General features: G+C 47.9%; 1 protein-coding gene across 1 annotated transcript in view; it reads right to left on the reverse strand.

Moving 5' to 3' along the window:
* Positions 1-2,316: 2,316 nt before the first annotated feature.
* Positions 2,317-21,564, reverse strand: part of SNX1 (sorting nexin 1) — a 54,878-nt gene continuing 35,630 nt past the window's right edge. The window contains exons 6-15 of the mRNA XM_039491374.1: positions 18,494-18,635; positions 15,926-16,004; positions 14,580-14,655; positions 9,965-10,078; positions 9,666-9,759; positions 8,650-8,855; positions 5,478-5,621; positions 4,390-4,470; positions 3,350-3,421; positions 2,317-2,761 (exon numbers count right to left, since the gene is read on the reverse strand). Of these exons, the coding sequence (XP_039347308.1) occupies positions 2,711-2,761; positions 3,350-3,421; positions 4,390-4,470; positions 5,478-5,621; positions 8,650-8,855; positions 9,666-9,759; positions 9,965-10,078; positions 14,580-14,655; positions 15,926-16,004; positions 18,494-18,635 (1,059 nt within the window). The 3' untranslated portion in view covers positions 2,317-2,710. The remainder of the gene's footprint in view (positions 2,762-3,349; positions 3,422-4,389; positions 4,471-5,477; positions 5,622-8,649; positions 8,856-9,665; positions 9,760-9,964; positions 10,079-14,579; positions 14,656-15,925; positions 16,005-18,493; positions 18,636-21,564) is intronic.

Here is a 21,564-nt window from a genome sequence, read left to right on the forward strand (position 1 = left end):
GTTGAGGGATAAAACATGGCAATTCTAGACCTAGGGGCAGGGGGCTTGCAGTGCTCCACAGCACACTCTCCCTCTAGACAAGCCAGGGGTAACCTCAGTGGTTTTCAATCTTCCCCGCTCCACATTTGCAGAACCCTTAAATAAATAAAAAGTCAAATGGAGATACAGCCCCCACCCTCCCCAGGGTCCACAGGTTGAAAACCGCTGCTCTAGGGGGGCATTTAGGGCTTTACATGTCTCCTTTACCATTTCAAATCTGTAGAGAATCTGTCTCGGTCACAGCAGTGACATCAGGAATGGCCTAGGCCAGGTTTCTCCTTTGTCTCAGCCGTAACTAGTTAGACCTAGAGCACAGCTAACATGTGCTAGGCCTTGTGTGAGGGTGGCGCCCCAAGGAGTGCAGAAGGGTATATACAGTACTGCAGCTAAGGCTGCTGTAGAGTCAGACAGGGCCTGGCATGTTATAGGCCCTACCCCTTCTTAGGGACACTACCCCTGCCCCCGTGCCCCCCCCCCAGAAGGAGTGGCTAGTTCTCTGCTGAGGAAACAGCTGTTCGCTTTCCATGCCTGCTTTGTTCAGGGGAGGAGTGGTATCAAGTGTAAGACTGCAGAGGGCTGCGTTGTCTGACAGAACCCCAAAATACCACCATTTGAGCAAATTCTAAGTCAAGGGTAGGCAACCTATGGCAGATGTGCCAAAGGCGGCACGTGAGCTGATTTTCAGTGGCACTCACACTGCCTGCATCCCGGCCACCAGGCCAGGGGGCTCTGCATTTTAATTTAGTTTTAAATGAAGCTTCTTAAACATTTTAAAAACCTTATTTACTTTACATACAACAATAGTTTAGTTATATATTATAGGCTTATAGAAAGATCTTCTAAAAAACATTAAAATGTATTACTGGCATGTGAAACCTTAAATTAGAGTGAATAAATGAAGACTCGGCACAGCACTTTTGAAAGGTTGCCAACCCCTGCTCTAAGTAAACTGGCCCTCAAGGTGCAATGCTGAGTGTAAATATCTGGCTAGTGCTTTCCCTTATTGCTCAGGGTACCAAAACAGCTAAAAATCAAACCTGTTAAGCTAAGGGCAGGGGCTAGCCTGTGGCTGAAAACTTTTAGCCTATAGGGCTAAGGCCTCCAACATGATGGCAGCCTTATTTAAGGGAGAGGATCTGTGATCGAACCATTTCTCCTGCACTGACTGTTGCTAGGAGCGTACACATGCCACAGTAACAGATTCCAAAAGCCCATGACAGCAGCATCTAGCAGAATTAAGCTGCATTAAAGGAGTTTACTGGAACAGTTTTAACCTAATTCCCTGCTGAGGTTGGAGCACTGTGAAAGCTGGTGGAGGAACACGTGTACTCAATCTTGTGGCCAAGGCCTTTTCAGGCACTGTTCAGATCCTTCTGGTGATTGTTTGCATTTAAGGTTCTTTTCTCTGCACAACAGTCTACTTTGATTAAAACTTAGTATGCAAGACAAGGGTGGTTATCAGTGGCAGGTGGTTGAAATGTAATACCAGAACCCCTGGATACAGACGGGGGTCCTGCAGTTCCCTGTGATCTCAAGGCAAAGTCTCATTTGAGGAAGCTTTTTTTCCCCCACAACACAGCTCACGAGTGAGGCGCGGCATTCTCAGCCTGTGGTTTTGTCAAGTGTTCTGTGATATTTGGTGTTTTAGTGTCAGCATGTGAAGTCACACAACTAGTTGAGTTCCACATCTAAGCGAGAGTAGAGATTCCTGTGTTCAGGCTCTGGTTCTGCACTCGGGAGCCATACAGGCTCCAGCAAGAAGGCAGGTTGAAACATGTTTGGTTTTTAGTCCTGAGGTCCAATTCATTTTTAAATGCTCTGGGATGGCAAGACAGACAGATAGTAGGCTCTGCAGGTGCAAGATACAGGAGAACAAAGGCGCACTGCACAATGGACAGCACAGGGCACACTAAATTTGGGGTGGGGTGGGGAGGAGAAAGGTGGTGACTAAGGGTTTCCTCTAGAAGTCCCATCCCACAGACCACTCTCCCCCCTGCACGAGTCTGGAGGGTTAGAAGGCGAGACAAAGTCAGTTAAACTTTTAACTGCTCAGTAGGGTAATACCTGTTGCTAGGCCAGGGAGGGAGGGTTTGAAGTGATATTCTAACTAATTTCTACGCCAGATCTTCCAGTGTTTGTTTTAATTGAGAAATGGGTTTCCAGCTTCCCACAATATATTCAAAATAAAAACCATCCTGTGATAAACTTTAGCTTTGTTTGACAAGACCCCCCCCCCAGCCACATGGCACCTACTCAGAAGAGACAAGAATTAGCTGGTTTGCCCTGATTTTTAAATATTTTATTACATAATCTTCATGGCACTGCAGGAGTAACAGAAAGCCATTATTCCCAGGCCCTAGAGCCCAGCCTGAAAAATATACATTTTATTTATATACACATGATATCATTAACCCCCTCCCCACGCACACCATGTACTTTAGGTCTTGGCTGAAAGCAGGAAACTAGTCTCTCCATTAAGAAAATATATATATGAAGCTAAATCAAAAATACAATTAGAAGAGTTACTGTCTGGGCCGCTGCTCATTTGGGGGTTAAATCTCGAACGGCTCTGCAGGATGCATTCAGTTAGGGTCTGTCTGTAAAAGGCCAAGAGGTATAGTGTATAAAAAGGCAGAGTAAGTTCAGGTGTGTTCTGGTTTGCTTGGTCTGGTTATGAGATGGCCTTCGCTTCAGGTAAGAACGCCTCCCAGTACTTCACCAGCTGCGGAGACCACAAGGAGACAAGAGACAAGCAGTCAGTCATCTGCCAAGACAAGTTTCCAACTGAAGTCTAGTGCTTTAAGGAAAAGGCCTGTTCTTTCTACAACATGGGAACTATACTGTCTATAGAGGAATTTGACCATAGTGGTCTAGTGGAAGCACACCGACCCTTGCTCATTTTGACTGACCCAGGCAGACCTCTGGCTATATTGATGGCCTGGCTCGTTATTAAGTAGCCATGCTTAACTACTCCTTTTCCTGCTGCTTGTACCATCGCTATGTGATACAAGTTTCCAGGTTTAGCTTGGCCTCTGATGGGACATGGTTATTCAAAACAGACACCACTCATCTCTGCTCAGGAGCATCATCACTTCTCCAGACACTCTGGGGCTGGGTAGGTCTCTGGCTTACCAGGGCAGCCAACGCTGCATTCTGCATGTACTATACAGGAGTCTTTAGTGTAGGTTTTCACAGCTAGGCTTTACTTTGCCAGGTGTAACCCAATACACATCCTCCTACATTTGACTGGACTTGAAGTCAGGAATAAGCAAGTTGAGGGATTTATGAGATGCTGGTTGGGGATTCTCACCTGCTGCTGCGAGTTTAAGAGTGTCTCAAGGTATTTAGTCACATGGTTTCTGAAGTCCTTTGATTTCTCTTTCTGCAAGAAAGAGAACGACATTAATTCAGCCTCTCATACCTACAGCGTGGTTCATCTCAGGATGCAACAGGCAAGACTCAAGAAGATCTGCAAAGAGGATTTTGCTTAAAGTTTTCATTTAGGATTCTTAATTTGACCACCTAGTGGTCATATCATGCACATTCTATATAAACTGATCTAAAATTTTTATTAAAGTTAATGTTTAAAATCAAGTTTACACAAGTTAAGAGGGAAGGTACTGTACATCTGGGGTCAGGCTTGGGTTATGGGGGATTGCAAGTATCTGTTACAAGGTTCATGAGGTACATACATATCACATAACCAGCATAGATCCAGATTGGGGTGTGGGAGTTTTTAAAGCATCAGTGGATAAGTGGGCTCGGGTACACCACCCATGGAATGTATTAAGAGTCCAAGTTGATATTAGTGAAGAGAATAAGTACATGGATAGGGTGCGTCCCTCAGTTTGTCAGGGAAGGAAGTGGGTTATTTTAATTGGATTAGAAGCAGTGGGAAGAGGTCAGCACTCCTGTCAGTGGCCTGAAGGAGCTACCTGAAGTTGCCTGCAATAAGTTGCTGGGATACTTGCTACTAGAGTGCACCATTTGTCCTGTGTGTCCTATGTCCATGGACACTGGAGCAGTGCAGAGACCAGAGCTCTGTGGATGTTACCCATTGGAGGAGCCAGGTGAGGGAGGGAGAGATGAGTGAAGTAGAAGTTTATTTTTGCCCAATCAGGCTGGATTGTCCAGTTTGATAGTCCTCACTGAATCCAGAGGACATTATCTGGGAGGAGCAGGGAAGGGCTTGGGGGAATTCCCTCCTACCCACCCCACCGTTAGACATCTCAGTATCAGTGCTAGGGCAGAGCGTAGTGCCCATCTGAAGGCAGACGGGAATTCAAGATGGGAGCCAGTTGCCAGGTTTGATTATGCACATGCTGCAGGAAGGACTGGGATCCACTGTACCTCAAACCGTATCACTTCCTTGCGGACCACGGCAGAAATCCGCTCGAAATCCCTTTCATACTGCGTCACACGAGACTCCCACTGCAAAGAGTTGACAGGTCATGTTATTTCTTCAACTCCCAGGGCAGGGCAGATTCCATCTGGATTACACAGTCACTTCCTCTTCCAATACATCCACTGCACTGAGCTGCTTAGTGCCACCTACAACTCCCTGCAGATAAACTCAAGGGAGATTCTCTGCTGACTTCAACGTCTCCCCTCAGTGGGGAACAATCTCGCTCTTGGTGGGCTATTAGAGTAGAGCTCCCCAGGCTGCACATCCATCAGGTCCCCTCATTACCACTATACAGCCAGCTGCAGCCCCAGCCCCATGTCATTCAACTCTTGGATTACTGCTACACCATCAAGCTGGAGGAAGACAGAGCTAGGTCGCATGCACTGGAAAGGTCCCACTGAGGACAGAGAGAAGATCTCCCCCTATAGAGCCTTGCACTGACAGGCCAAAATTCTTGTCACTAGCCAGAAACCCATCCCTTCCACTAATAGGAAGTCCTATCTCCTAGGCCAGGAATGACCAAACTTACTGACCCTCTGAGCCGTATACGACAATCTTCAGACGTTCGAAACTGGGGCACACAGACACCGTCCCCACCTTCCTGCTGGGCAGAAGCCACCATCCCACTGCCAGGGAGAGGTCCCAAGCTCCCCCTCCCACATCTGGTAGGTGGAAAACAGGGAAGTGGGGCTCTGCAAGATGCACTTTAACAGTAAAAGCCATGTGTTGCTTGTGAGCCACAGTTTGGCCACCCCTGTCCTAGGCTCAGGACACACAACTCACCACTGGGGTGGAAGCAGAGCCATTGCCTGGTCTAGAGAAGTGGCTCTGACCTTTTATTTATAGTTCCTGAGCAGTGCTACTTGGTAACCAGGCTTGTTGGGATGGCGTGCAGAAGGGAAGGGTCACTGCACTGGTTTGGCAGGCAAACCAAGGCAACTGCACAGCACAATGAGACATTACACCAAGGCCTGCTTAGCTGGTGCCCTGGTTTGAGGCAGCTTGTCTTCCCATCCCCTCAAAAGTTCCTCACCTCAGAGATCTCCTCTTTGGCCTGCTGTAGCTTGTCAGGTTTGTTGGCCCACAGCAGCCTGGCCTCAGTCTCCCGCTTCTTCTGCAACATGGTCTGGGCATCCTGCCAACGCTGCCAGGTCTTCATGCGCTGGTCAAAGGCACCCTGCCAGTGCCGGAGCAGACAGAACATTAGACCAGCACTTTGCCCTCACAGCTGCGTTCAGTGCATCTGCGTAAGGGGACGGTCACAGCATTACACAGACGTTTGTTATGCAGTCAAGGGGGGCTGTATTAGACAGTGAAACCAAGCTATCATGCCAGTCCCCTCCACTGACCTGCTCCAGCCTCTGCTAGGAGTGTTTCATTGCTCTGTGTCTCATAGGACACTGCCCCCTGGTGCTGGGATGGGCCAATGCACACAATTTACATTATCTGTAACTAACTGACTTCCAGGAGTCTCATAACATGGCCTTCCTTCCTGCTCCAGTGACGGTCACCCACCAAGCTACTTTTGAGCTAGTAATCCCAAGAGAATCATCTCAGCTGGGTAATTTATTGTCTCCTCTCTGGAGTTATTGGGGTGCATTTCAAGGTAGCAGAGCACCTTTGTCTCTTGACAAGATCTGGAAACCTTCCCTTTGAAGAGTCTCTGAATTGAAGACTGGCTACACATTGGAGAATTTCAACAGTGGAACCTGCTCCTTCAGAGTTCTGTAACTTGGAGTTTCAGACTGGAGGAGCCAGCATACAGCGTGGTAAGGCCAGAGACTCCTTGTGCTCCAGGCAACCCAAAGCTTGCCCCCTTTGGGATTGGAAAATCCCAAGGCCACATCAGCTGGTCTGTTAAGGTAGGGAGAGACCAGTACACACGAATGGGCCAGGACAGGTCATGGATCTGCAGGATGGTGGTGCAATGAAGAAAGCTTTTCAGGAGTCCCCATTACCCCCAGTTAGGAAATTAGAATCACTTTGCAAACTGAGCAAGCCGGAATCTGCTGCACAGCACAAGTCTTGTATAGTGGAAAAGGAGGCTGCGAGAACAAGGTAACTGGATGCTACCTGCTCAACAGATGTCCCCTGTGCAATTACGAATGCTACCCAGAGAAAGTGAAGTGCTGAGCAAGTCTCTACTTTGAGACCTTGTAGTGGCCCTTGTTCCCAGAATGCCTAGCCAGGGGCGGCTCTAGGTATTTTGCCACCCCAAGCATGGCTGGCAGGCTGCCTTCGGAGGCTTGCATTCGGGAGGTTTCTGGTCCCGCGTATTCGGTGGCACGCCTGTGGGAGGTCTGCCGAAGCTGTGGGACCAGCGGACCCTCCGCAGGCATGCCGCCAAAGGCAACCTGCCTGCCGCCCTTGCGGCGACCAGCAGAGCACCCCCCGCGGCTTGCCACCCCAGGCACGCTCTTGGCATGCTGGTGCCTGGAGCTGCACCTGTGCCTAGCACAGCTCTAGAGACTAGGGGCACATGCTCCTTTCAGAATGTGGTTCTTCCATTAGCATTGCCAGTCACAAATGACACTGCCAATCATGAGAGGCAGATCCTAATCCCATGCAGCAAGGGCACATGTAAGTGACTGGGACAGGCTATTCCTCCCTGCAGGCCCCTTGCCCCAGTATCTTTCAGGCTTCAGAGTAGCTGTCCCAGGACTCAGCCAGCACTTTCAAACCCAGGTGCTTGGAGTTAAACGCTTAATTTTCAAAGGTGCCAAGTACCTGCAGCTTGTATTGTTTTCAGGAGGATTTATGGGGGGGGGGGGGAAATAAAAAAAATCAGCATTTCAAACTCTGGCCATTCAGGTACTGATCTGTAACCTGGGTTAGAAAGTGTTGGCTTTAGCGCAGTGGTCTCCAACCTTTTCGTTTCAGCGGATGCTTGACTGCTGGCCAGGACGCAGGCGCATTTAGATGCGGGCACCATGTTGGGGACCCCTGCTTTAGCAGCATGTTTGGTATCAGGGATCTGCAAGAGCTGCCGGAACAGATAACCCTCCCCAGCTTTGGTCAGGAGTGGGGGTGAGCATCCATTTCAGAACACAGGAGACAAACTACTTGGGCTTTGGTAAAAGCACAAGAGCATTTCAGACACTGAAGGACAAAGACAACCTAGGTGGAAACAAAGGTGTAGAAACCCTGATCCTCCTGCTGGGGATTTCCCCCAGCAGAAAGTCAATACATCTTCCCTACAACACGGTTAGAACCCAGACTACATCTTAAGAACTTATGCAGGCAGTAGTGTCTGAATTCTTGGCTCAGTTTGTGTGTATTTATCCCCCACAATTCCCTCCTAAGGATGCACTGTAGCCCCATTTGACAGATGGAACTGCGGCCCAGACACATTAAGGGTCTTGCGTCAGGTGTTTCATACTGTGACAGAACCCAGATTAGGACCCCGGTCTTCCAAGCTCCAGGCGCACACCCTAATCACCAAGCCAGCCTTCCTCTCTGGACTCCTATGCAGTGTATGACACCATCAAGGAGAGAGACGGGAAGGAGCAATTTACAACAGTTTGCAGAGATTGGACAAATGACATAAATGGAAGCGAGAAATCTAGACCAGCAGCAAAAAAAGGAAATCTTTAAAATGAGCCGAGCCCCGGATACCACCTGGGCTCCATGTTCTGTACTGATGGCTAACGAAGCCAATCCCTTTCCTGGGCTCCCAGCTACTCTGGGACTTCGTTCTTTGTATCAATTTGTAATGCATCCTGAGGCTGGCCGCATGGGTCAGAGGGGAGAATTCTAGAAGAGCTAAGCTTGGCCCATGAAGAATATTTACCAGGTCAGTGCATCAGGCTCATGCAGCACAAGCTTACAGCAGCCCTGTCCCATCTTACCCAGCCAAGGGCCATAGTGACTATTTTATGGGAGCTACATGTGGTTTGTATTAGCTCAGGTAGAACAGTTTCCTCAGCTGTACTACAGAGGAACAGCACAGACTATAGGTCCGTGTATGAAGTGCAGCCAGATCAAGGCTCAGACAGTGCATCTAGGGCCCAGCATGCAGTGCTGCATCTTGATCCTACATGCTGTTGGCACCTTAGTCTGGGCCTGCACCTCCACATTAAGAATGAAAGTGGCCACTTCCTGGCTTGTGCCAACTCCAAGGGCCATGTTCTGACCAGCCCTGCTCTATTCCTGTGGCAAGATGCCAAAGGTTTGCCTGCTATGGACAGGATGTGAGGATTGCTTACCCTTACAACCGAGAGAAGGCGAACGTAATCACTCAGGAGCTCAGCCAGGAGGAAGAAGTCATTGTTGGCCTGTTCCTGGTGCAGCTGTTCTATCTTCTCTTCCACCTCAGCCAGCTGGGAGAGTGCCCGGGACAGGGCTGTGTTGTCTTCTGAACTCCCTAGCATGGCCAAACTCTTTGCAAACTGTGCTGTGTTCAGTACTAACTCTAGTGGATGGAATGAGAAGAGTAAATACAGCTGACTGCAGAGCACTCAAAGCAAAGCCTGGCCAATAAGGTGACAACCCAATTAGAAAGATTAGCCCACAGAATAGGGAGGAGTGGGGGAGAGAAGGCTAAAGGTTGCTTCTTAGCTCCAATGTAGTTACCAACACAGCTGCCTTCTGACCACCCATGTGGTCAACTGAAAAGAGCCAGTTATCCCACAGCAGGGATCAACTGCCTCTTGGGACTTTGAGGGGGAAGGGCTAGGTGCCTGTAGCTAGTAGCAAGAGTGGATACATTGGCAGAGAAATAAAGTAGGAGGCCAGGCACACTAGAGATGCAGATCCCAGGCAGCCACTATGTGGTTTTATATATTTCTATGTGAAGAGCTAGTGAAATTGCTGTGCCTCACTGCATATAGTTGTCTTTCAGAGAGCTCACAATGAAAAGCAGCACAATGAACAGCTTCTTAGGAGTCAGAGGGGAAGCTGGAATTGAAGTTTATTCAATTACTGCAGCAGCCTCTGAATCCAGGTCAGGAAACTATTTAACCTTACTGATTCCGCCCCTTCTCTGCTGCACATCATGCCTCCCGACCAGGAGATTTTACAGGCCTGATGTATTCCCCCACCCCTTTCAGCTGTTTTTCCTACCCACTACAGACATGGCATTAGCAAAAGGTAACTCTAGGAGGGAAGCACCATACTGCAGAGCAGGTGCTAGTGGTGAGCAGGTCTCAACCCCCACACAAGGTCAAATCTCGGCAGTGTCTATAGTTCAAGCTGCAAGTTCTATAGAGACAGAACCAGTTACCTTTCCTGTGGTTGACTAGTGTTTCTACAGCAGCATGTAGCTTCCGTAGGCGCTGCTCCTCACACTCCACCTCCTGAAGTTTCTCCTCAAACCACTGAAATGGACAAATCCACAACTAAGGCGAGTTCACACATTCTCATGGCATGAATGAGGACTGAATGAAGGGTTGCAAGGTTACATTTGGGTCTTAGCCAACCCGTTTTCCCTCTTTGACGCTATCCCTTGGGCTGTGGGGGCTGAGTGTCAAAGTCAAGGGGACAGCAGAGGCTGCCCAAGGAGAAATGTCACTGAATACTTACGATGTCTGATTCATTCATCTTGATGGTCATTTTGCTGACAGCATCAGTGGCTTTGCTGAACATCTTTAGTATACCTGCTCCACTCAGTGTTTGGGTGCCTACTGCTCGGGGCAGCTGTAGAGAGATCAAAAACCCTTTGGTTGTTCACTATAGCGGCTGAATTCTTGGTTAGTTTGATTTTAGTGTATCAGAGTACCACATGGACAATAGAGATGCTGCAAAAGAGTGCTGTTAGATTGACTAGCTCCATGATAATCATTGCGATGATAGATGTGCACTGACTGAGTTCCCTTTCAGGAGGCCAGTGCTGGATAAAGGGCCAAGGCTAGTTAAATGGCACGTGTTGCCTGTAGTTTAGGAAGTATGAATTGGCATTTGCTATTATGTTTTCTGGTTATACAGCTCTCTGTAGTTCAAGCTGCTTCCTAAGTCACTCAGGGTATGGCTACACTGGCGAGTTGCAGCGCTGGAAAGCCTCCACCAGCACTGCAATTAGTAAGTGGCCACACCTGCAGGGCACTTCCAGCGCTGCAACTCCCTGGCTGCAGCACTGGCCGTACACCTCACTCAGCATGGGGAATAAGGATTCCAGCGCTGGTGCTGCAGCACTGGTCATCAAGTGTGGCCACACACCAGCGCTGTGATTGGCCTCCAGGGTATAAGGATGTATCCCAGAATGCTTTTATAAGTTACTCTTTGTTTTGTTATGCAGCCTCTCTGTTTTGTTATGAACCGTTGCCCCTGCTGCTTATCTAAAAAACAAACAGAGCTCCTGTTTGCTGTGATCATCTGTACCTGGCTGTAAACAATCAAATGAGAGGCAGGCAGGGAGCGAATGAAACAGTGGGGAGTCGTGTTGGCTGCAGGCTGTTTGCAATTAAGAGAGTTAAGACTAAGGGGTCGGAAACATGTTGTGATTTTTCAAAGGCAGGAATCTAAACACACAGTGTTGGCTCCAAAAATCCCTCTCTCTCCCCCCGCTCCCTGTCACACTAGACACCACTCCACCCCCCTCTTTTGAAAAGCACGTTGCGGCCACTTGAATGCTGGGATAGCTGCCCATAATGCATCACTCCCAACAGTGCTGCAAATGTGGCCACACACCAGCGCTGGTAGCTGTGAGTGTGGCCACACACCAGCGCTGGCCCTGCACAGCTGGATGACCAGCGCTGCAAACCATAAGTGTAGCCATACCCTCAGAGTTTAAATGCTCTGGAGTGGCTCTCCAAGAACCAAGAGGCATACTTGGTATCTCAGGGCAATGTTTGAAGATTTACTGTCTACACCAGGGGTGGGCAAACTTTTTGGGCCGAGGGCCACATCTGGGTGGGGAAATTGTATGCAGGGCCGGGGCGGGGGTTGGGGTGCAAGAGGGAGTATGGGATGTGGGAGGGGGTGTGGTGTGCAGGAAGGGGCTCAGGGCAAGGGATTGGGGGCAGAGGAGGGGTGCAGGGCATATGAGGGAGCTCGGAAGGGGGTTGGCGTACAGGAGGGGTGCCAAGTGCGAGAGGGGGCTCAGGGCAGGGGGTAGGGGTGCAGGCGGGGTGGGAGGTGCAGGCAGAGGGCTTAGGACAGGGAGTTGGGGAGCAGGGTGCAGGAGGGGTTCGGGCTCCAGCCTGTGCCACTTACCTAAAGCGGCTCTGGGGTGGCAGCGGTGCGAACCGGGGCCAGGGCAGGCTCCCTGCACGCCTGCCCTGGCCCCACGCTGCGCCGTTCCGGAAAGCGCTGTGGCCCCTGGGGGAAGGGGGGTGGAGGGCTCCGCATGCGCTGCCCTTGCCTTGCCTCCAGGTACCTCCTCCAAAGCTCCCATTGGCCATGGTTCCCCGTTCCCAACCAATGGGAGCTGCGGGAGTCAGTGCCTGGCGGCAAGGGCAACACATGGAGCCCTCTGCCCCCCCGCCCCTGGGGGGCTGCAGAGAAGTGGTGCCGGCCGCTTCTGAGACCAGTGTGGGGCCTGCAGCACCACAGGGGACAATCCCACGGGCCGGATCCAAAGCCCTGAGGGGCCGGATCCGGCCCGTGGGCCGTGGTTTGCCCACCCTTGGTCTACACAGTGCCAGAAGCAAGAGCTTTTGCTATTTTTGCAACATGCCAGGGGATTTAGCCTATGTTCTGAGTGTCGTTAGGAAACCCTGCTAGGACTGGCATACTCATTTGAAACTCAGACTTAGTATTTTAATGGAGATCAAATTTAAGCTAACTGCATGCTTGTTGGCCAAGTTACCTCTGTCAATCCCACCCTCAGAACTGAGCTCATGACTCAGTCTGGCATATGTTGTATGCAGTATTGGCTGCAGGATATCAGAGACACAAGGTGGATGAGGTATTATCTTTTACTGGACCAACTTCTGTTGGCAAGAGAAGCTTTTCAGCTACACAGAGCTCCTTCAGGTCTGGGAAACCAGCTCAAAGTCTGGCATAGATCATCTTACCAATGGGACTATACACGTAGTCATGTACAGCTTAGAAGGTGGTTCTACTATGAACAGTTCTAACTTCTATGAGTGGAATCATTGTTTAATTTAAAAAAAAAGTTTATTCCCATTGTCCCTACAGAGCCAAAACAGCCAATACTGAGCTGGATTTTATTGCTCAGGCATTGTTTACTATATCAGTTGGTTACACTTGTGCACCCTTCTGTATGCAGTGTCACTTGTTGTGACAAGGAGAGAATACAGCTTGACTCAAATACCAGGGCAAGTTTGCTGGGATGGTGCAGAGGTTTAGCTGTGAATTGAGCACATGATACAGGTGTGACGGTGCCACCCATAAGACTATGGAAATATGCTTATATAACAACTAGAATGTGTTTTATGCTACATATGCCATGTAACATCTCTGTAAAGGTCATGATCTACTGAATCTATTAATCCTGTTTGTATGCGTGTATCATTTTTGTATTCAAAGTTATGAATATTGGCTGCATACTTGTTTGATTCCAAGTAGGCTGTAGTGAAGCAGTTGGTCAGCTTCCTGAAAATGGTCTTCTCAGGAAGTGCCCCATCAAGAAACACTTAAGCCAACAATGAACTTGGAGACACCAATCCACATCTGGACTTTCTCAGGAATGTGGCTTGGCTGGTAAGGCACTCTGTCATGCATGGACGTGTGACTTGCCCAGGTGACTCCAATACTCCATTTTGTAGCTGGACTTTGCATAGGAGAGAGGTGGGGGTCTCCACCCACAAGAGAAAGTCTATTTAAGCCCAGGGAAGACCCTTCCATTGTGTCTTCAGCTGGCTAAAGAACGAACCTTTCCACCCCCTAAGATACTTGAAAGAAACTGGAACAAAGGGCAGTGACTGCAAAGGGTGTGAGTGATTGCTGGACCCAGACTAAAAGGAGATTAGTCTGTAAAAGGAAGCATTCTGGAACTGGTGAGATTATCTGTATTCAGTTTGATTAGACAGATTTGCGTTTTATTTTATTTTGCTTGATGACTTACTTTGTTTTGTCTGTTACTACCTGGAACCACTTAAATCCTATTTCCTGTATTTAATAAAATCACTTTTTACTTATTAACTCAGTATGTGTTAATACCTGGGTGGGCAAACAGCTGTGCATATCTATCAGTGTTACAGAAGGCGAACAATTTATGAGTTTACTCAGTATAAGCTTTAAACAGGGTAAAAATGGATTTATTTGGCTTTAGACCCCATTTGGGAGTTGGGCATCTGAGTGTTAAAGACAAGAACACTTCTGTAAGCTGCTTTCAGGTAAACCTGCAGCTGTTAGGGGATACGATTCAGACCTGGGTCTGGGTTTGCAGCAGGCTAGTGAGTCTGGCTCAAACCAGGCAGGGCACTGACGTCCTAAGCTGATGGGGCAGGAAAGCAGGGGCAGTAGTAGTCTTGGCACATCAGTTGGCAGCTCCCAAGTGGATTTCTGTGATCTAACCCATCACAACAGGAATAAAATGTGGAGCCCCAGAGTAACACTGAATCACTTTAACTAGAAAAGAACTCTAAGACTTATGATCCAAGAGAACACAGTAAAGCGGAGTGAGTCACGGTCACCCACCCACCCCAGATTTCTTGAGCGTTTCATATTTGAGACTAGCGAGCCTGTTGACTTGAGTTTGGCCAGCACTGGGCAGCCAGCTGAAGCTCAAGCACCTGGACAGTTTGGATTCTCATGCCTGCATGTTTTCAAAGAGCAAGGACTACCCTACCATCCTATGAAGGCATCCCTTTTCCAACAACTCAGAACTAGCCACCCTAAGGTCTCTGCAGTGCATTCAGAGATCAGCCTCTGAATGAGACTCTGCATGACTTGCTCAAGGTCAGTCAGTGGCAGCCAGACATAAGGGTCTGGTCTCCCAAATCCTAGATTTTTTTTTGGTAGAAGTTACAGGAATTTGATTCGTGTAATTACTGTGTGTTGAGAAAAGCTCTTATAATCTGTGCAGAGTAGGTGAAAAGGCAAAAAAGTGTTGACAGCTTTGACACTCAAGTGAAAGATTTAGAATGTTACACCCTAACACTGAAAGTTACTTAACTTTTTTTAATTCCTGAAGTGTGTAGTTTCATTTGAATCCTCTTAAGACATGTATTGAGGTTGTCTACCTACACTTCCAGAACACCTGCAGCTGTATTTATGTGCACTCTATACTAACCTCTTCTTTTTCCAAGAACTCCCTTACATCAGGGTCCTGCAGCATGGTTGGATGGTTGACTATTCTCTGAAGGTACCTATAGAGTGAAAAATGCATTAACAAGCAAGTCATTTGTTCTATGCAGACTTTCCTCCTTTAGCTCTATCATTACTAGCAGTTATAAAAAGCTTCAAGGAAGTGAAGTCTGCACAGTATCAGTACAACATGTTAGAACTGGTAAAGTGCAATTAAGCCACCAAGACAGGACCAACAAGCCAGCTGTAGGCTAACAAGCTGTTCCCACCCAGAGATCTGTTCCTTACAGATTATATATAGAAGGGACCATTACAATCTAGTCTTGACTCATGTGTCAGCCCACAGAATTTCACCAAATAATTCCTGCATCTAGCCCATAAATTGTGGAAGAGCTCTAGTACATTTAGAGAGACCAGTCTTGACTCAAGGACTCAAAAGAATCCATCATGTTCCTTCTGAAGGCAGGTGTTCCTGATCTTACCAAGCTTCAGAAGATTGCGCCGCACCATAGTTCTGAACTCTAGGAGTCAGTCTGCATGTGACTAACAGATCAGAAGCCTCCTTTGGCAAGATTAAGGGTTTGTCTAGACAGAGTTTGTGCATGGCAAACAGAGCTATACATCTATAGTGGCCTAGCAGGCTGAGCACTAGCTGGCTGCCCGGACCTTGCTACTGCACATGATGCTCTCCTCAAGGAAGATTACAAATGGGAGTAGCTCAAAGTGCACTAGGGAGTTTTTAAATGCACAGTAGCAGGGTCATGCAGCCAGTTAGCATGCAGTACACTGTACATTTACAGCCCAGCTATCTGCACACTAACCCTCCATCCAGACAAGGCCCAACACCCCAGGTTCACTGCCATCTACCAAGGAAGATGGAACAATTCCATAATGAATTGTTCCCTACCCCAATCCTGCTCGGTTTATAAGCCTGCTGGGCATTCATTTACTACTTTAGGTTTGGTTTTAGAGCAGAGCCATTTCTGTTTTTAAACAAACTTCGTAACCTACATTGGAACTAGTGCCCTTTGATGTCTAGAACCTGTCTGTACTATACAGGATCTCCTGTAACTGAGGTGAACAGTCTGCTGAAGTGATGGGGGTCATATCTTGCTGTAGTCATCTCACAAGGTTTTTAAAAACCCAGGCAGAGCTTTGAGCTGATTCCCATTTAAGTCAGTGAGCTTTGCAAGCCTGTGCCCATACTCAGGAGATGTCTCACTGACCCTTCCTTCAAGGCTTCCCCTCTGACTCTTTGCTTGTATTGGGGTAGCTACACTGAAAAGAGGCAGGCTATCCCAAGGGCAGTGTCTCAGACGCAATGGCCCATACCTTTCTAGAGCAGCCCGTCTCTTCTCTAGGAATTCCACAGAGGAGGAGTCTTCTTTCCCAACTTTCACTTTGGTCATTCCTGGAATGGCAGACAGGAGACACTACTTCATTTGAATAGCACTAGGGACTTTCAGACAGAGGCTTCAGTGATACCAGACACCTCTGTGTTCTTGGGGAACCAGGGTGCGGTATCCAGCCTGACTCATGAAAGACGCCCACCTCCCAACCTCTGCTTAAACCAAAACCCAACCACACACACACCCCTTGCAGAGAGCAGTGAAGGGTGAATGGGAGACACCTAGACCCCTCCTGACAAGGGTGACAAGATTAAGACATCTCCATTAGCATACAGAACGGAGAGCAGAGACAACTCCCTTAGCCTCATCTGCATGAAAGATAGGACAGGAAGACATCTCAATTTACATACAGAATGGAGAGCAGAGAACCACACTGAATTCTGGGACCAGAAAAAGCAGGGAAGCACTGCATCATGGGAATCTCTGCTCCAGATGCTAATGAACCTATGTCTGCACACACCCAGCTCAGCAATTGTCAGACCAATTCTAGTAATGAATCTTTAATTGATATCCAAATAGTGAAGCAGCCTAGTTGCATTATGAGCTCCCTGGAAGAACACACCACCCATAGCCAAGAGTGATCAGCTCCTATTGTCTAGTCTAAAGAAAACCCCTGAGTCATCAGCTTACCTATAAACAAGTCTATTGTTCTCATTTGAACCATTGTATTTTCTCTACAAAAAATCCCTACTCACCCTCTAGTCGGGGTTCTGATGCTTAGATCCAAACTAGGCATCAGTTCCACTGGAACTCCATCTTCTCCTGGCTGATTGTGCTGGGTACTCTGCCTGTCTCCAGCCCTCAGGACCCTGAGCTACCAGCATCACCTGGGAACCCCGACCAGTTCAAGCCTCATGGAGTGGGTGAGGACCCCCCCCCCCGCCATCTGTTTTCCTTTCTACCTTAGGTATTAACCTTTAATAATGCTGCTTTAGCCCTCCTTGTGTAGTTAAAAGTTATTTATTGAATAATACTGATATGGTTAAGTTGGTTGCTTCTCTCTCTCTTGCTGAACTTTACTCTTGTGTTTTTAGCTTCCCCCATTCACTCTACAGCAACGCTTTTTACCTAAGCTAAAGATCCCTGCAGAGCCCAGAATACTGTGGGGTTTGCTCCTCAAGTAGGTTACTGCCAGTACAATTGTGTTGTGAAGGTGGGGATAGGGACATGCTGAATCTAGGACACATAAGGGTGACAGCTTAGAAGTGCTGCTTGACCCAGTCCATGGAGCCCAGGGGCATATAAGGAAAGTCAGCTTGAAAGTGCTGCTTCATCCAGCCCAGTGAGTCCAGAGACATATAAGGGGGCAGCTTGACAGTGCTGATTGACCCGGTCTGCTCCGACTTGCTCTGTTAATGTATGTGTGGGTGTTCATCCGGTTTTGGGCTGGAGAAACCCAGCCCTGGGGAACCTAGGTCCTGCAGGATAGCTCCACTGGGAGGGGACTTGCAGAAGGGAGAAGTAGAGCTCCATACAAGTAACACAAGCAATACATTAATAGAATTACAGAATCCCCCTCCCCAGAAAAGTAACCCGAATAAATGAGCATACCCCAAAGTAATGGGCAAATCTGGTAACATCAGGTAAAGGTAACAAATACGGCAGATTGATTGGAAACAGCTATCCTCTGAGGCAGCAAGAGGATCCTGTACCAGTAGCAGCCAGGCTGGGAAGGGACAAGGGGGGGCTGCCAGATAAGCAGATACAAAGGAGAGAAGCCACACGCATGGAATAAGTTGGAACAAAGCCTGTGCAGGATTTGAGAGGGGAATAAGCGATCTGGATCCTGGAGTGAAAAGCATGTCAGTGATGATGTGCTAAGTTCAAGTGTATGTAGTGTGGTACACACTACCAACTCTGTGTACACAAACTATAGCTATGTGAATAATCAGGTGATTTATTCCAGTGTTTGCTACACCGTTCACAAGTTGCTCCAAGAAAAAATTTTAGGTTTGTCAGAAGTTATTCATTAATAGCTTCTCCAATGCTACTGACAGATTATTAAGAGTTTACATTTCAGGTGCAGCACTTGACCAGAGACTTTTCTGATTAACATATCGAGATATACCTATCTCATAGAACTGAAAGGGACCTTGAAGGTCATTGAGTCCAGTCCCCGGCCTTCACTAGCAGAACCAAGTACTGATTTTGCCCCAGATCCCTAAATGGCCCCCCTCAAGGACTGAACTCACAACCATGGGTTTAGCAGGCCAATGCTCAAACCACTGAGCTATTCCTCCTCCCTAAGGTTGCCCCTTAAGTTGTATGATCATTACTCAGAAGCTGGATTCTGTGGCAGATGCTCTTATAAACTCAAGATTTGTTTTCCTACAAATCCTGCAGAATATTAATCTCAGTTTTGCAGCTTGAGAGAACATGCCTGCCAGTAAACCCAACGCACTAGCGCATATTCATGGAAAGCTAACAGCTCACCTCAGGATTAGAATTAATTGCATTGACTGGCAGCAGAGTTTCTGAACATCACCCTCACCTATTAAGCTTTTTTCTGGAGGTGGTGGGACTATAAATCCATTCTGAGTGTGCTTCTCTGATAGCTTCTCATACAGACCCAAGAAGTCACTGAATCTCCTTTTCACAGAGAACTGCTTGCTCCTGAACATTGGCAAACTGGTCTGCAGGAGAAAGACAAGAGTCAAACAGACTAGATACTGTGCAGCTGATCTAGCCAAGAACCCCTTTACAGGATGTTCAGCTAGCATTTCACCCTCCCTCCTGGAGCATTTTAGCCAGGAAAAGACAGTTTTCCTTCTACAAGAGCCAAGAGTGGCCTCCTCTATCCTTCACCATTCCCCATCCACCAAGACTTAAACTCAATCTACATTAGCTCATTTTGGCAAGCTTGAGCCTCTTTACTCAAGCAAGACTGAAAAGAAACTTACTGAAGAGTCACTTAACACTGCTATTTAGATGATCCATCTGAGGACAGGATAGCTCTGTAGCTGTATTAAGTTTCATGGCACGACAGTTTTGCCAGTGAGCTCCTGTTAGCCTTTAGAGTCATTTATTTGCTGCGTATTTCTTCAGGGAGCTTACAAAGCTTGACAAGTAACACACAGGGAGATGGAAACAGTAAGACCAAGCTGTTGGGATGCACACATGGAGGGCTTGAGAATGATGTTACTGTCATCCCTCAATCGGTCACGTACAAGGAAGGGTGAATGGCTTTGAGCAAATCCTTGTTAGAGTGATTGCCAACTTCTTTACTATTTCAGTGTTAAACAGCAGCAGCTGAGAAAGATGGAATTGTAAGCCTGTGAGCAGAGCTGTGTAGGGCGACTTGGGGTGACTGCTTCAGACCCCACACTTTGGGAGAGCCCCATGGGCCGGTGCAATTGGCTGGCCTGGTCAACCCGGAAGAGATGAATCTGTCACTTCTGCCCTGGGCCCTGCACCTTCCTAGGGACGGCCCTGCATGCAGGACAGGCAGCACAAGTGGTGTTAGAGTAACATACAGTAATCACATCTATGGTGTCAAGTATCAGAGGGGTAGCCGTGTTTGCTGCTTTTACAGCTCCAGACTAAGAGTCCTGTGGCACCTTATAGACTAACAGAAGTTTTGGAGCATGAGCTTTCATGCATCCGACGAAGTGGGTATTCACTCACGAAAGCTCATGCTCCAAAACTTCTGGTAGTCTATAAGGTGTCACAGGACTCTCTGCTTTTACACATCTCTGGTCTCATTCTCACAATGTGTGCGCACTGATCCATGCATGTGTCCCCTCTGTGCCATATCCAGAAGATGAGCATCTCAGTATGAAAGCCTGGCTCTGAAGCTCAAGCTGTAGAGATTCAGGTTTGTAGCATGAGACTTCTGGTGCCATGCAAGATGGCTGCCATCACACATGCAGCTTGTCTTCAACTGAAAGCTCCTTGGAGCAGGGACTGGCTCTACCTCTGTAGAGCATCTAGAATTATGGGATCTCTGGACACTACCAAGTATTACTGTTCACCAATTACGGTCTCCATACTCATCTTCACTCTCAATGAACTTTGCCAGACTATTTCTCATGCTCTTTAAAGAGAAGGTACCACACAACAGCTTTTAGGTAGTTAACTGAGCAATAGCAAGTTACTAGTGCTACCAGAGCATAAAATCCCCTTACAGACAGGGATGATGCAAATGTCACCAGTGTCACTACAATTTGTGCTGTATTTCACTAGCCTTGGCTATAAAGACAAGAAGTGGGCGTGTTTGGTTTGGGAAGAGGCACTGCACTTAGGACAGGAAGTTGTCATCATCTCTCCTCCCACCCCCAGTCAGCCAGCAAGGGGACAGTTATTTCAGTGTAACGAGACTGCAGTCTGCCCATGGTCACAGATCTCTGCCACAGAATTGCAGAAAGACTGTTATGCCATTCCTCCAAAAAACACAAAAAACCCAACACACACAACCCACACAGATGTCATCATATATAGCACAAGCCTTAAGACTTGGCTAGGATAACTATGTGGAGAAGGTAATCATTGACAGAGGTGACAGCAATTCAGCTGGGATGGCAAGCTTGGGCAATAGCCTGTCTGAAGCCACTGATACAACCAGTGCATAGCTAGCCTGTTCGTTTTAAGCCATTCTTCCAGTTTTTAAAACCACAAAAGGGAAACAGGGACAGGTGTCCAAGCCAATACATTCATTGCTGCTCCCCTATTCCCCGAGGACTTGTTTAGGACAGTCACTTCTCATGAGTGATATCAGGTAGTGAACTTTGGGGCAGGGACTCATTCATTTCTGCAAAGCACGCAGCAGCCCCACAGCTGTTTCAGCAAGGCCAAGAAGTTAAGGTTCTGGAGCCAGAGATTTTTGGTAGTGTGTGTAGTTAACTAACCTGGAGTTGTTGGTAGTCTTCACACCTTTACAGGAACAGGGAAAGGGCAGTGGCTCTTCAGTGTCAAGTGAGCAGGGCCCGAGTTTTGTATAGCATCCGGAAGTGGCAACCCCAGCCTGTAAGGTTCCCTCATAACAAATTGAGCCATTGGGTCAGGGCTGACTGAGGGAAAGCCACCTACTGTGCCACAAAACACCATGGGGGGGGAGAGAATGCTGCCAGGAATGAAAGCTCCTATCCCTTTACAGGCCAGGTGCAACTCCTATTAGCTTATGGAGGTTGCTGGCAGGGCTGGGGGAAAAGAGGGGTTTTAAATATGCCTAGCTTGGGTTTCAGAGCCTCTTTAAAGGAGAGAATATTTAGACGGAGTTTGTGGCCAGAACTCATTCCCAACAGGCTCTTGGAACTGGCTTCCTGCCAAGTAACAGTAAAGCTCCCTTATTATTCTGCATGGAGCTGGTGCTGGACAATCTTATGTCAGGAGAGATTTCACTGGAGAGACATTGTGTAGCTTCATAGAGGAGAACAAACAGTAGCTAGACTGATCCTTCATTGTGCAAAAAGGGAATAAGGAGTCAGCCCTAGAGAGCTCATAGAAACTGACCCAGTTAGGATTTAGGTCTTCAGTACATCATTGTTTTGCCAGGCTACTAAGAGGTTAAAGAAGGAGCTATGGCTGTTTGGGGACAACATGCAAAGCAGAAGTTGTCTGAAGACT

The sequence above is a fragment of the Mauremys reevesii genome, linkage group 10 (assembly GCF_016161935.1).
Source record: "Mauremys reevesii isolate NIE-2019 linkage group 10, ASM1616193v1, whole genome shotgun sequence".
NCBI lineage: Eukaryota > Metazoa > Chordata > Testudines > Geoemydidae > Mauremys > Mauremys reevesii.